The sequence below is a fragment of the Pseudophryne corroboree genome, assembly GCF_028390025.1.
Source record: "Pseudophryne corroboree isolate aPseCor3 chromosome 3 unlocalized genomic scaffold, aPseCor3.hap2 SUPER_3_unloc_15, whole genome shotgun sequence".
Classification (NCBI taxonomy): Eukaryota; Metazoa; Chordata; class Amphibia; order Anura; family Myobatrachidae; genus Pseudophryne; species Pseudophryne corroboree.
Window position 1 is genome coordinate 1,457,044 of NW_026967503.1, and position 14,770 is coordinate 1,471,813.

Here is a 14,770-nt window from a genome sequence, read left to right on the forward strand (position 1 = left end):
TCATCAGACTCTGCTGTCTTCCCTGCACTCTCACTCAGATGTTCACTGCTGCCAGTAGCACACGTATGAGAAGCAGAAGTATGGCGGCAGCTGTATAGATTCTGATATGTAATTCTCTGTATCATACTTACCGTACACACATCATCCTTATTACTATTAAGACAATAGAGGTAAGACACTGATGATGGGGTGTAAGAGTGTATTATAACCTAGCAGATGATGATGATTGCCAGGTATTATATGGTGTATTGCATGTAAAGTACCTTGTTCCACACCTACTCTGCTGTAGCAATATACCTTATATAAGGACGAGTAACAAATGTACAGGCTTACCAGCATATTGGCACACACATAAAGGAATGGTACCTTACCAATGCTTCCAGGAGTAACGTTAGGAGACATTTCTCTGATCCATTAGCTCATATGACTGATGTTATTGTTCATCTAGAATCTCCAATTCATACGATATGTTTCCCATCCATTGTTTTACATTGGTGCTGACATAGGACTTGGCGAGTGACTACATCTCCATTTATACTTCATGGTTAGTTACCAGTACAAGAGAGAGATATATCTAAGTCTTATAATATTACATTTGTTATTGTGAGTGTTCTCAGGAGGGTGGACACAGTGATAGTCTGAGACACAATATTATAAAGCTTTCATTAAAAGTTATGTTTTATTATACAGACACATTTACAATTAAGTGTCCCAGAGAGTCGTCTTCTCCTATTGTTTACAAGATTAATATTGTTACAGAAAATGTCACATTTCCATAATGTATTTTATTTCCAGCAGATGGACACACAAGCAGGAATATCTCAGAAGGACATCTAATGTTATCCCCGGATTGTGACATAAAAGATAATGTCAGTAGACAGGATTCTCCAGGAGATAACCCCATTACCCCAATTATACATCCAGCTCTATCAGCTGATCCCTCTGATCCTGGGAAATGTTCTTCTGATCACTCTGATATTGGTGCATCTGTTACAGCTCTGACAGTAGATACAGTGTTTCCCTGTTCTATAGATGCCAAATGTTTTACACAGAACACAAAGCCTATTAACCCACACACAGGTAAGGCAGGTGAAATACCACTGATATGTTCTGAGTGTGGGAAATGTTTTACACTGAAATCACATCTTGTTGTACATCAGCGAAGTCACACAGGTGAGAAACCATTTCCATGTTCTGAGTGTGGGAAATGTTTTACACTGAAATCACAACTTGTTGCACATCAGCGTAGTCACACAGGCGAGAAGTCATTTCCGTGTTCTGAGTGTGGGAAATGTTTTGCACACAAATCATATCTTGTTACACATCAAAGAAGTCACACAGGTGAAAGGCCATTTTCTTGCTCTGAGTGTGGGAAATGTTGTTTATTTGAATCACGTCTTGTTATACATCAGCGAAGTCACACAGGTGAGAAGCCATTTTCTTGCTCTGAGTGTGGGAAATGTTTTGCACACAAATCAGCTCTAGTTAGACACAACAGAAGTCACACAGGTGAGAAGCCATTTTCTTGTTCTGAGTGTGGGAAATGTTTTACACAAAAATCACATTTTGTTACACATCAGCATCGTCACACAGGTGAGAAGCCATTTTCTTGCTCTGAGTGTGGGAAATGTTTTACATCTAAATCACAACTTGTTACACATCAGCTATGTCACACAGATGAGAAGCCGTTTTCTTGCTCTGATTGTGGGAAATATTTTACACGGAAATCACAACTTATTACACATCAGAGAAGTCACACAGGTGAGAAGCCATTTCCATGTTCTGAATGTGGGAAATGTTTTGCACACAAATCAGATCTTGTTAAACATCAGAGAACTCACACATGTGAGAATCCATTTCCATGTTCTGAGTGTGGGAAATGTTTTAGCCAGAAATCAAGTCTTGTTACACATCAGAGAAGTCACACAGGTGAGAAGCCATTTTCCTGTTCTGAGTGTGGGAAATGTTTTGCACGGAAATCAGTTCTTATTAAACATCAGCGAAGTCACACAGGTGAGAAGCCATTTCCATGTTCTGAGAAATCAGCTCTTATTGCACACAATAGACATCACTCAGGTGAGGAACCATTTTAATCTTCTGCAGTATACTCATCATTGCCATGCGTTCTTCAAGGTTTTTATCCTATCTTCTATGCTTTTTGCAATATACATGTTACCGCAGTGTGAAATAATCAGATGTCATGCCCTCATCTACTGCTATGCAGATGACCTGTCTTTTGCTCCGGGTACTGAGAACCCAGTACCATTCCTAAATGGTTGTCTAGCTGAGCTCCAGGTGTGGGTGATGCCAGTTGGCTGTGACTCAGTCCTGGTGAAACAGGTTCTTATGATAGATGCTCACCAACAAAGGGCAGGGCTACAACTCAGCTTTGCAAACCAACCAGACTTACGCTTGGGGGTTCAGAGTTACAAAATGCTGATCCTGTGCGGAATCTTGGTGTACTGGATGGTGGAGTGACACTTAGACATCAGGTATCTGCCACAATCAGATCCTTATGTGAGGAACATAGCCAGACTCCAGCACTTATTTCCCTCAGAAGATCTACCTACAGTAATACATGCACTTGTATCATCACGCATAGAGTACTGCAATGTCCTCTACCTGGGTCTCCCAGCAAAATAATTGCACCGTTTGTAGCTTGTACAGAATGCAGCAGCCAGGCTGTTACCTAACCAGCTCGTTCCTGCCACATAACACCCATTCTCTACTCCCTTCACCGGCTGCCTGTAAGATGGGGACTCTATTACATAATCTTACTGACTCTCCCAATCCTACATGACCAGGGTCCATGGTACCAGAAGCAGCTTCTGCCTCCTTACTGCCCAGCTTGCTTCCATCTGCAGATGGACTATTACCAGCAGTGCCAAAAATCCCCAAGAAGTTCTGAGATGCCAGGGATGAGACAGGGTTGTGGTACTAGTGCTGTAGCGGGGGCTGCTGGAGGCACTGTCTTTGGGTAATATTGTCCCCAAGCAGTGCTAAGGTGTCAGAGGGGGAGACAGGGCAGTGACAGTATTGGGGGAGACAGGGAGGTGGCAGTAGTGGGAGAGGACAGGGCGGGTGGCAGTAGTGGGGGGAGACAGGGCAGTGGCAGTTGTGGGGCAGGTGGTGACAGTAGTGGAGAGGAGACAGGGTGGGTGGCGGTAGTGAAGGAGACAGGGTGGGTGGCAGTATTGAGGGGAGAAAGGGCGGATGGTCACCGTGCAGTACCAGGGGCTGCTGGAGGCAGTAAAGAGGTGTATGGGTCCCGCACAGAATCAGTTGATAATTAGACTTAATGATGATCTTGCTTCCTTATTTCTAATTAATCCCTTGTATGTGTTACTGTTATTTGCTGTGTCAACCTTTATGTGTGTTCTGTATAATAATCCTGAAAGTAGTGCTGCTACCGATCTCATCATTTGTAGTAACTTGGAAAAGATGAGATATGAGGTGCACTCTGGAAGCTTATAGGGGTTAATCAGAGATGAACGCAGATGTGACATCACGCAGCCTCCCGGAAAATGGTCCCGGCCCGTCCGCGTTCACCCCTCAGGGATGCGGCCACAATGAGTGTCTGCGCGGCCGCTGCACATGTGCATTTTGTCACCACCACCAAACTGCTCCGGGCCGCTATTGTGGCTGGGTCTGAATGACCCCCATAGGGTTTTGGCTCTCCTGATATGAATCTGTTTTACTTACCTGCAATACTATAATGTAACTTGAATTGTTTTTGTGCTTTAAAGGATATTTTATCCATGTTGTGCAGAGCAAAGTATTTTTTAAGTTTAAAATATAGAGAAAAATCTGTGTATTAAAGATATGAAATAAAGTTGTTTAAAAACAAAAGATTTCCGTTGAGTCTTTTTATGTGTCTGTGTATTATCTTATTTCCAGATAATTGTTGCTATGGTGACAGAAACAATTTCCTGTTAATGTGTCACTTGTATTGTTACTTTTGTGTCCAGTGGGTGGGCTCAGAAATGTTATCCTTTTCCTCGCAGCCCCAGTTGCTGGAGAAAATGAAGGAGGAGCTGTTGACGGGTCACGTTCCGCTTGAGCTGACAATTTTCTCACCAGCAGGTCTTTCCACCTCTGCAGACTTGTGTCCGGAAAGAGAGATACAACGTAGGCTTTAAACCTAGGATCGAGCACGGTGGCCAAAATGTAGTGCTCTGATTTCAACAGATTGACCACCCTTGAATCCCGGCAAAGCGAATGAAGGGCTCCATCCACAAGTATTTCCAGGTAAGACGTTAAGTCTGAGGGACTATGCACAGGCCCAAATGAAAATTGTTTTATGATCCTTCTATGTATGAACCAACCGATAGAGGGAATAATCCAAAAGTGTTAATACCAAATATTAGCTAATCTGGTTGGAGGTGCGCCATTAAGCAAAATGTAATGACTGGTTAGGGGGTGTAATACCAATCAATCGAGGAGATACGCAGGATCAGATGAAAAAGCATATATGGTTTATTTTGCATCTAGGCCCAGATGGGTGTCAGCAGAGCACGCAGGCTCAGTGAGACAATTTGCGTTACAGTCATTACAACTTATATAGTATACAATACACATAACATCAGAAATGGCTTACGTGACCGGGAACACAGTTCGTCTTTATTACAGGCATCCAAATACAATACTTATTCATAATTATGGGCCAGGAATGACCCCGGGCAGTCACTTAGGGGCCACGAGTTAGTAATAAAGCACTATACACCACTCTCAGCCCCCTAATGACGCAAAGTGGCCCTTATCAGTAGATACATACACATAAAGCACAATTAACAAAAAGCAGGTGCAGAGAAAAACAACACTTATACATGGTTCAGAATATATATTTTCTGCACCTAGGAATATATTGATACATCAAGCTTTCTCTATCGTCCTAGTGGATGCTGGGGTTCCTGAAAGGACCATGGGGAATAGCGGCTCCGCAGGAGACAGGGCACAAAAAGTAAAGCTTTTCCAGATCAGGTGGTGTGCACTGGCTCCTCCCCCTATGACCCTCCTCCAGACTCCAGTTAGATTTTTGTGCCCGGCCGAGAAGGGTGCAATCTAGGTGGCTCTCCTAAAGAGCTGCTTAGAGAAAGTTTAGCTTAGGTTTTTTATTTTACAGTGAGTCCTGCTGGCAACAGGATCACTGCAACGAGGGACTGAGGGGAGAAGAAGTGAACTCACCTGCGTGCAGGATGGATTGGCTTCTTGGCTACTGGACATCAGCTCCAGAGGGACGATCACAGGTACAGCCTGGATGGTCACCGGAGCCGCGCCGCCGGCCCCCTTGCAGATGCTGAAGTTAGAAGAGGTCCAGAATCGACGGCTGAAGACTCTGACAGTCTTCTAAAGGTAGCGCACAGCACTGCAGCTGTGCGCCATTTTCCTCTCAGCACACTTCACACGCTGTCACTGAGGGTGCAGGGCGCTGGGGGGGGGCGCCCTGGGAGGCAAATGTAAACCTATATACTGGCTAAAAATACCTCACATATAGCCCCCAGAGGCTATATGGAGATATTTAACCCCTGCCAAACTTCACTAAAGAGCGGGAGACGAGCCCGCCGAAAAAGGGGCGGGGCCTATCTCCTCAGCACACAGCGCCATTTTTTCTCTCACAGAAAGGCTGGAGAGAAGGCTCCCAGGCTCTCCCCTGCACTGCACTACAGAAACAGGGTTTAAACAGAGAGGGGGGGCACAAATTGGCGATATAAATATATATATAAAGATGCTATTAGGGAGAAACACTTATATAAGGTTGTCCCTATGTAATTATAGCGTTTTTTGGTGTGTGCTGGCATACTCTCCCTCTGTCTCTCCAAAGGGCTAGTGGGGTCCTGTCCTCTGTCAGAGCATTCCAGGTGTGTGTGCTGTGTGTCGGTACGGGTGTGTCGACATGTATGAGGACGATGTTGGAGGAGGCGGAGAAATTGCCTGTAATGGTGATGTCACTCTCTAGGGAGTCGACACCGGAATGGATGGCTTATTTAGGGAATTACGTGAGAATGTCAACACGCTGCAAGGTCGGTTGACGACATGAGACGGCCGACAAACAATTAGTAACGGTCCAGGCGTCTCAGAAACACCGTCAGGTTTTTTTTATAAAAAACGCCCATTTACCTCAGTCGGTCGACACAGACACGGACACTGAATCCAGTGTCGACGGTGAATAAACAAACGTATTCCTCATTAGGGCCACACGTTAAGGGCAATGAAGGAGCTGTTACATATTTCTGATACTACAAGTACCACAAAAAAGGGTATTATGTGGAAGTGAAAAAACTACCTGTAGTTTTTCCTGAATCAGATAAAATAAAATGAAGTGTGTGATGATGCGTGGGTTTACCCCGATAGCAAATATTGGCGTTATACCCTTTCCCGCCAGAAGTTAGGGCGCGTTGGGAAACACCCATTAGGGTGGATAAGGCGCTCACACGCTTATCAAGTGGCGTTACCGTCTCCAGATACGGCCGCCCTCAAGGAGCCAGCTGATAGGCAGCTGGAAAAATATCCTAAAAAGTATATACACACAGACGGTGGTTATACTGCGACCAGCGATCGCCATCAGCCTGGAGATGCAGTGCTGGGTTGGCTTGGTCGAATTCCCTGACTAAAAATATTTTATTGATATAGAGCATTTAATAGGATGCATTCTATATATATGTATGCGAGATGCACAGAGGGATATTTGCACTCTGGCATCAAGATAAGTGCGTTGTCCATATCTCCCAGAAGATGTCATGGACACGACAGTGGTCAGGTGATACAGATCCCATACGGCACATGGAAGTATTGCCATATAAAGGGAAGGAGTTATTTGGGGTCGGTCCGTCGGACCTGGGGGCCACGGCCACAGCTGGGAAATCCAACCTTTTTACCCCAAGTTACATCTCAGCAGAAAAAGACACTGTCTTTTCAGCCTCAATCCTTCCGTTCCCATGTGGGCAAGCAGGCAAAAGGCCAGTCATATCTGCCCAGACATAGAGGAAAGGGAAGTAGACTGCAGCAGGCAGCCCCTTCCCAGGAAAAGAAGCCCTCCACCAGTGGGGGGGTAGTCTCAAGAGTCTCAGCGCGCAGTGGGATCACTCGCCAGTTGACCCCTAGATCATACAAGTATTATCCCAGGGGTACAGATTGGAGAGTCGAGACATTTTTTCCTCGCAGGTTCCTGAAGCCTGCTTTACCAACGGCTCCCTCCGACAAGGAGGCAGTATTGGAAAAAATTCACAAGCTGTATTTCCAGCAGGTGATAATCAAAGTACCCCTCCTACAACAAGGAAAAGGGTATTAGTCTTCCACACTATATTGTGGTACTGAAGCCAGACGGCTTGGTGAGACATAGTCTAAATCTGAAATCTTTGAACACTTACATAAAAAGGTTCAAATCAAGATGGAGTCACTCAGAGCAGTGATAGAGAACCGGAAAAAAGGGGACTATATGGTGTCCCTGGACATCAAGGATTACCTCCATGTCCAAATTTGCCCTTCTCAACAAGGGTACCTCTGGTTCGTGATACAGAACTGTCAATATCAGTTTCAGACGCTGCCGTTGAATTATCCACGGCACCCCGGGCCTTTACCAAGGTAATGGCCGAAAAGATGATTCTTAAAAGAAGAAAGGCATCTTAATTATCCCTTACTTGGACGATATCCTGAAAGGGGCAAGTTTCCAGAGAACAGTTGGAGGTCGGAAAAGAACTATCTAAAGTAGTTCTACGACAGCACGAGTGGATTCTAAATATTCCAAAAATCGCAGCTGTTTTCCGATGATACGTCTGCTGTTCCTAGGAATGATTCTGGGCATAGTCCAGAAAGAGGTATTTCTCCTGGAGGGGAAAGCCAGGGAGTTATCCGACCTAGTCAGAAACCTCCTAAAACCAGGCCAAGTGTCAGTGCATCAATGCACAGGAGTCCTGGGAAAAATGGTGGCTTCTTACGAAGCGATTCCATTCGGCAGATCTCACGCAAAAACTTTTCAGGGGGATTTGCTGGACGAATGGTCCGGATCGCATCTTCAGATGCATCAGCGGATAACCCTGTCTCCAAGGACAAGGGTGTCTCTTCTGTGGGGGCTGCAGAGTGCTCATCTTCTAGAGGGCAGCACATTCAGCATTCAGGACTGTGTTCTGGTGACCACGGATGCCAGCCTGAGAGGCTGGGGAACAGTCACACAAGGAAGAAATTTCCAAGGAAGTGTGGTCAAGTCTGGAGATTTCTCTCCACATGAATATACTGGAGCTAAGGGCAATTTACGATGCTCTGAGCCTAGGAAGACCTCTGCTTCAAAGTCAACCGGTGCTGATCCAGTAGGACATCATCATGGCAGTCGCCCACGTAAACAGACGGGGCGGCACAAGAAGCAGGAGGGCAATGACAGCAAGGATTCTTCGCTGGGCGAAAGATCATGTGATAACACTGTCAGCAGTGTTCATTCCGGGAGTGGACAACTAGGAAGATTTCCTCAGCATAAATGAATTCCACCCGGAAAAGTGGGAACTTCATCTGGAAGTTTCCACATGTTTGTAAACCGTTGGGAAAGACCAAAGGTGGTTATGATGGCGTCCCACATGAAGCGCCAGGTCTAGAGACCCTCAGGCAATAGCTGGGACGCTCTGGTAACACCGTGGGTGTACCAGTCGGTGTATGTGTTCCCTCCTCTGCCTTTCATACCCAGTGTATGGAGAATGATGGGAAGGAGAGGAGTAAGAACTATACTCGTGGTTCCGGTTTGGCCAAGAAGAACTTGGTACCCGGAACTTCAAGAGATACTAGAAAGGATCTTGATTCAGCAAGAATCATGTCTGTTCCATGACTTACCGCAGCTGCGTTGACGCCAGGGCGGGTGAACGCCGGATCCTAAGGGAAAAAGGCATTCCGGAAGAGGTCATCCCTACCCTGGTCAGAGCCAGGAAGGAGGTGACCGCACAACATTATCACCGCTTAGGTGAAAATATGTTCCATGGTGTGAGGCCAGGAAGGCTCCACGGAAGAATTTCAACTAGGTTAATTCCTACATTTCCTGCAAGCAGGAGTGTATATGGGTCTCAAATTGGGGTCCATTAAGGTTCAAATTTCGACCGGTCGATTTTCTTCCAGAAAGAAATTGGCTTCAGTTCCTGAAGTCCAGAAGTTGTTAAGGGAGTACTGCATATACAACCCCCTTTTGATGTCTCCAGTGGCACTGGGCGATCTCAACGTAGTTTTGGGATTCCTAAAATCACATTGTTTTAAACAACTCAAATCTGTGGATTTGATATATCTCACATGGAAAGTGACCATGCTGTTGGTCCTGGCCTCGGCCAGGCGAGTGTCAGAATTGGCGGCTTTATCTCACAAAGCCATATCTGATTGTCCATTCGGACAGAGCAAAGCTGTGGACTCGTCCCCAGTTTCTCCCTAAGGTGGTGTCAGCGTTTCACCTGAACCAGCTTATTGTGGTGCCTGCGGCTACTAGGGACTTGGAGGACTCCAAGTTGCTGGATGTTGTCAGGGCCCTGAAAATATAGTTTCCAGGTCGGCTGGAGTCAGGAAATCTGACTTGCTGTTTATCCTGTATGCACCCAACAAGCTGGGTGCTCCTGCTTCTAAGCAGACTATTGCTCGTTGGATTTGTAGTACAATTCAGCTTGCACATTCTGTGGCAGGCTTGCCACAGCAAAAAATATGTAAATGCCCATTCCACAAGGAAGGTGGGCTCATCTTGGGCGGCTGCCCGAGGGGTCTCGGCATTACAACTCTGCCGAGCAGCTACGTGGTCGGGGGAGAACACGTTTGTAAAATTTTACAAATTTGATACCCTGGCAAAAGAGGACCTGGAGTTCTCTCATTCGGTGCTGCAGAGTCATCCGCACTCTCCCGCCCGTTTGGGAGCTTTGGTATAATCCCCATGGTCCTTTCAGGAACCCCAGCATCCACTAGGACGATAGAGAAAATAAGAATTTACTTACCGATAATTCTATTTCTCGGAGTCCGTAGTGGATGCTGGGCGCCCATCCCAAGTGCGGATTATTCTGCAATACTTGTACATAGTTATTGTTACAAAAATCGGGTTATTGTTGTAGGAAGCCGTCTTTCAGAGGCTCCTTTTGTTATCATACTGTTAACTGGGTTTAGATCACAAGTTGTACGGTGTGATTGGTGTGGCTGGTATGAGTCTTACCCGGGATTCAAAATCCTCCCTTATTGTGTACGCTCGTCCGGGCACAGTACCTAACTGGAGTCTGGAGGAGGGTCATAGGGGGAGGAGCCAGTGCACACCACCTGATCTGGAAAAGCTTTACTTTTTGTGCCCTGTCTCCTGCGGAGCCGCTATTCCCCATGGTCCTTTCAGGAACCCCAGCATCCACTACGGACTCCGAGAAATAGAATTATCGGTAAGTAAATTCTTATTTTTAACCCTATACGCATTCAGTCCCAGTATAAGGGGTCTAAATTTCTCTGACAATTCCTCCCTCTGACAAATTCCTTTTGTCACACACAACTATCCACTTTTTCATAAATGGCCCTTTGGTCACCTATGTCACTTGCTCGAAGGATCTGAAAGGTACTAACAGAAGGTATTTCAGGCTCCAACGGCAGAAAACTTTGACCAGGGGGCATCACCCCTTTGGACATTGGAACATACAAAGAGGGCTGAAAAGTAGAGGGAAGTGGACCCATTGCAGATCTTGAAATACTCTCACACCCTTTACTAACGATCATTGGCACACCCTTCAGACACAGGTAAAAAGTAATAATACCAATCCTCCAATTACTACATACTGCAACAATCCGGCTATCAGAGCTGAGACGCCTCTACCTAAGAATCCAAACAGATCCCATCTTTCTCCTCCTATCTTCCTTATTCCTTCCTGCATCTTTTCCACTTCTCTGTGTCCTTCCACTATATCTGAATTGTCTGCAATGTAAGTGCAACACTCCTGTCCTATGAAGGCACATGTTTCTCCCTCTGAGGCCAGCACTTGGTCTAAAGCAAACCTATTTTGCAGCGACACTTTACACACTTGAGCCAACTCTTCATTAATTTCTCGTATGGCATGACTAGTTTCATTTATTATTCTATCCATATAGTGAGTGTACGCTTCCAGTCTTTCTGACAGAAAAAGTGAGTAAAAGAATTGCTCCCATCTATTCTTGTACACTATGCCTCTCCTCGCCCTGTAAAATACTTCTCTATCATCAATATTACGTGGAGCCCCATGTAATTTTCTTGTGATCCTTAACATAGGGGCTATTTAAGAAAGGACACATTTATATGAACATTTACTGCCAACCCCGAGTAAGCATTTTTTTTACAGAACCAGTAAAAACCTCTAGGGAGTACAACACCTCCTACCTTTACATTTTTAAGTAAGGCTGAAAGAAATGAGTGAGTGATGTTACCTGATGTACTACAGGGGCCCTGGCCATGAATGTCTACTCTTTCTTCTCAAGTTCTAAACATGGAGTTATTGACATTGCCATAAATATCCCTAAATGTATGTCTTCCCCCATCCTTCCCATTCAGTACCAGGACTCCTTTGGGACATTCAGTGTCCCCCATCTTCTGTCTGTTAACTATACGTATGGCCCTTGTCCCACCATCATCTAGTGTTCCTTGAGCTAAATCATTATGAACCACACAAATGGCAGGCTGCCCCACTCTGGCTACTCTTGCTAAAGGGGGGGAATTTATTCTCCTCAGAGGACTAATTCTGGTACTATAAGTGGTTCCGGAAAAATTCTCTTCCCAGTATCCCCAATCAAATCTCATGGCTTCTTCCCAAGTTACCGGAATGGCTATTAAGGGTATCCCTGATTCAGCATTCATTGGCAAATGTGTACACACCCCACAGTCAGTCTCATTGTTAACTCTTGCAATGGCCTTATGAATGGCAGGTATAGCATTCTTTCCTTTTATCTCATGTCCATAGTCAGTGATGTGAGTCTCCAGCATAACAGGAGTTAAGACAGAGATCAGGATAAAAAGTATCTTCATTGTCTTCACGGGTAGAGAAGCTCTGCTTCTTTTCGGCTTAGGTGGCAACTCACCATGGGGCTTTATTGTATCCTTTCTGGTGGTCACGGTCCTGTGAGCAACACAGGTGAGGTGGTCTGCAGGATGTCCTCGGGTTCACTCCGGGGCGGGTCTGATCGGACCTCTTTTGCAGTGTGATGCGTGTACTCAGGTGGATCTTTTGCCGACTCTCATCGCTGTCGGAGTCGTTAACAGCACCTGGAATGGTCCTTCCCACCGCTCGGACAAGGAACTGCAACGTAAAAAGTTTATCATCACAAAGTCACCAGGCATTAGGTCATGGCAGGCCGCAGGACTGCTTGGTTGTTGAGAACTGACAGCATCGTGAGTTGTCTTGATCTGTCTGCTCATATTAATCAAATATTTAACAGTCACATCTTGGGCGGTAGAGAGGTCTGGCGCTGGGACCATCATAAGATTAGGCAACTTTCCAAATAGAATTTCATACGGGGAAAGACGTAATGGCCCCGTGGGTGTGGTTCGGATAGAATGCCAAACAAGAGGCAAAGCCTCAGGCCACAAGAGTCCAGTTTGTTTGGTACATTTTTGCAATTAATTTTTCACAGTTTGATTTAATCGTTCAATTTTTGCACTTGACTGGGGGTGGTAGGGCACATGTAATTGCTGCTTTATGCCCATCATTTCACACATTTCTCTAAAAACCCTTCTGGTAAAATGCGTACCTTGGTCAGAAGAGATAACCTGGGGAAGTCCATACCTGCAGACTAAGTCCTGTACTATCTTCTTGGCTGTTATACTAGCTGTTGCTGTGGCTACAAGCAATGCTCCACCCACCTGCTAAACAGTTAAAGTCAAAACATACTGCAATTGTCTTACCTTTGGGAACTGAATGTAATCAATTTTTACCACCTGAAATTGTCCCTCTGTGGTGGGAAGGTGTGATGGTATTGTAGGCACTTTTCTACCTGGATTGTTTTGGAGACAAATTAGACAGCCTTGACAAAACTTAGAAGAAAATGCAGAGAATCCAGGGGCGTACCAGTAGGTCCTGACTAAATTAGTCATTGCAGTTTTAGATGCATGGGTCAGGCCATGCGTGACCTGAGCTAATGCAGGTAAAAGTGATCTGGGGGCCACTGGCTTGCCTTCTCTATTGCGCCACAAACCATCAGCATCTGGCTGGCATCCTTCCCGCTCCCAGGTGGAGATTTCCTGTGGACTGGAGGTTAATTGCATAGAAATCAATGCTTGTGTATCAGGTATACATATTTCAGACATTACATACACTTGTTCTTTTAACATAGCCGTGGATTTTGCTATTCGATCCACTCTGGCATTTCCTTTTGACACCTCATCTCTGCCAGAAGTGTGGCCCTGGCACTTTATGACCGCAATTTGTTCAGGTTCCATTACTGCTTCTAAAAGCTCTCGCACCTTGTCTGCATGCGCTATAGGTGCTTAATTACATGTTAGGAAATTTCTCATTTTCTACAGACAAAATTTGCAGTACACCAAACGCATAGCGCGAGTCAGTGTAAAGTTTACAACAGTGTCAGATTACAATTTTACCCTTTGCTAGTTTGCAAGCTCTGGTCAATGCTACAAGCTCAGCACTTTGAGCTGGGTGAGGGGCTGGCAGGGGTCTGGCTTCCAGCGTTTCAGTCTGTGTACACACAGCATATGCAGACCCCAGGCTGCCGTCTTCTCGTCGTAAGCAGCTTCCATCCACAAACAGTGTTAAATCTGCATGCAGGATGGGTTCATCAGTGAGGCCAGGGCTGTGTGTCTTGTGTGTCCCCACCTTCCCCCTCCTCCCTCTGAGTCTGGAAAGACTCATCCCTTACATGCAGAAGGGTGGCGAGATTCAATGTATTGCAGCGCTGGATAATGAGATTACTGGGTGCTAGCAAAGTCAGTTCCCCCTTAGTGAGCCGTGAAGTGGTTAAATGTTGTGTCTGCTTGCAAGTAAGTAAAGTAGCTACCGCATGAGGCACATACAGATACAATGGTTGATTCAGGACAATATCTGCAGATTTGTGAACTAAGATTGCGGCAGCAGCCACTGCTCGCAAACACACCGGCAAGGCTCTGCCAACTGGGTCCAAAACCCTACTGTAGTATGCCACAGGGCGTTGTTTATCGCCATGCCGCTGAGTTAACACACCTGCAGAATGTCTCATCGCTTTATGACCAAACAAGGACAAAGCTTGTTCTAATGTGGAATGCCTAGCGCTGATGATGGTGTCAATGCCTCTATTGTCCACAATTGCTCAGGGATTTCTGAAAGCCAGCCTGGCAGCGCCTGTGAGACAGGCATAAGCCTGTTGTCATCATACTGCCACAGGGCGTCTCATACGGCATCAGTGTGTTGCTCTGGAACATGCAGAGAGAATCCAGCAGGTGAGCAGCTGATATAACATCGAAGTTTTGAGAGGAGATCGCGACTAAGCAAACTGACAGGGGCACTGGTGGACAACAACAAAAAGCATGTTTGTAAGAGGACATAGGAGTAAATTTACTAAGGTGGGAGATTTTTAGAACTGGTGATGTTGCCCATGACAACCAATCAGATTATATCTATTATCTGCTAGAAGTAGCTAGATAAATGGTAAGTAGAATCTGATTGGTTGCCATGGGCAACATCACCAGTTCTAAAAATCTCCCACCTTAGTAAATTTACCCCATAGCGTGACAGTCAAGGGCTCTGAAAGCGTAATTTCAACGGGACTGTTTGAGATTCCTACTGCAGTGACAGTTTTGTCAGAGGTAGGAATATCCTGATTACCTGCTATTGAT

At 45.6% G+C, this 14,770-nt stretch overlaps 1 protein-coding gene across 1 annotated transcript in view; it reads left to right on the forward strand.

Moving 5' to 3' along the window:
• Window positions 1-3,064, forward strand: part of LOC134983428 (paternally-expressed gene 3 protein-like) — a 239,981-nt gene extending 236,917 nt beyond the window's left edge. The window contains exon 8 of the mRNA XM_063949109.1: window positions 801-3,064. Within this exon, the coding sequence (XP_063805179.1) occupies window positions 801-2,093 (1,293 nt within the window). The 3' untranslated portion in view covers window positions 2,094-3,064. The remainder of the gene's footprint in view (window positions 1-800) is intronic.
• Window positions 3,065-14,770: the final 11,706 nt, after the last annotated feature.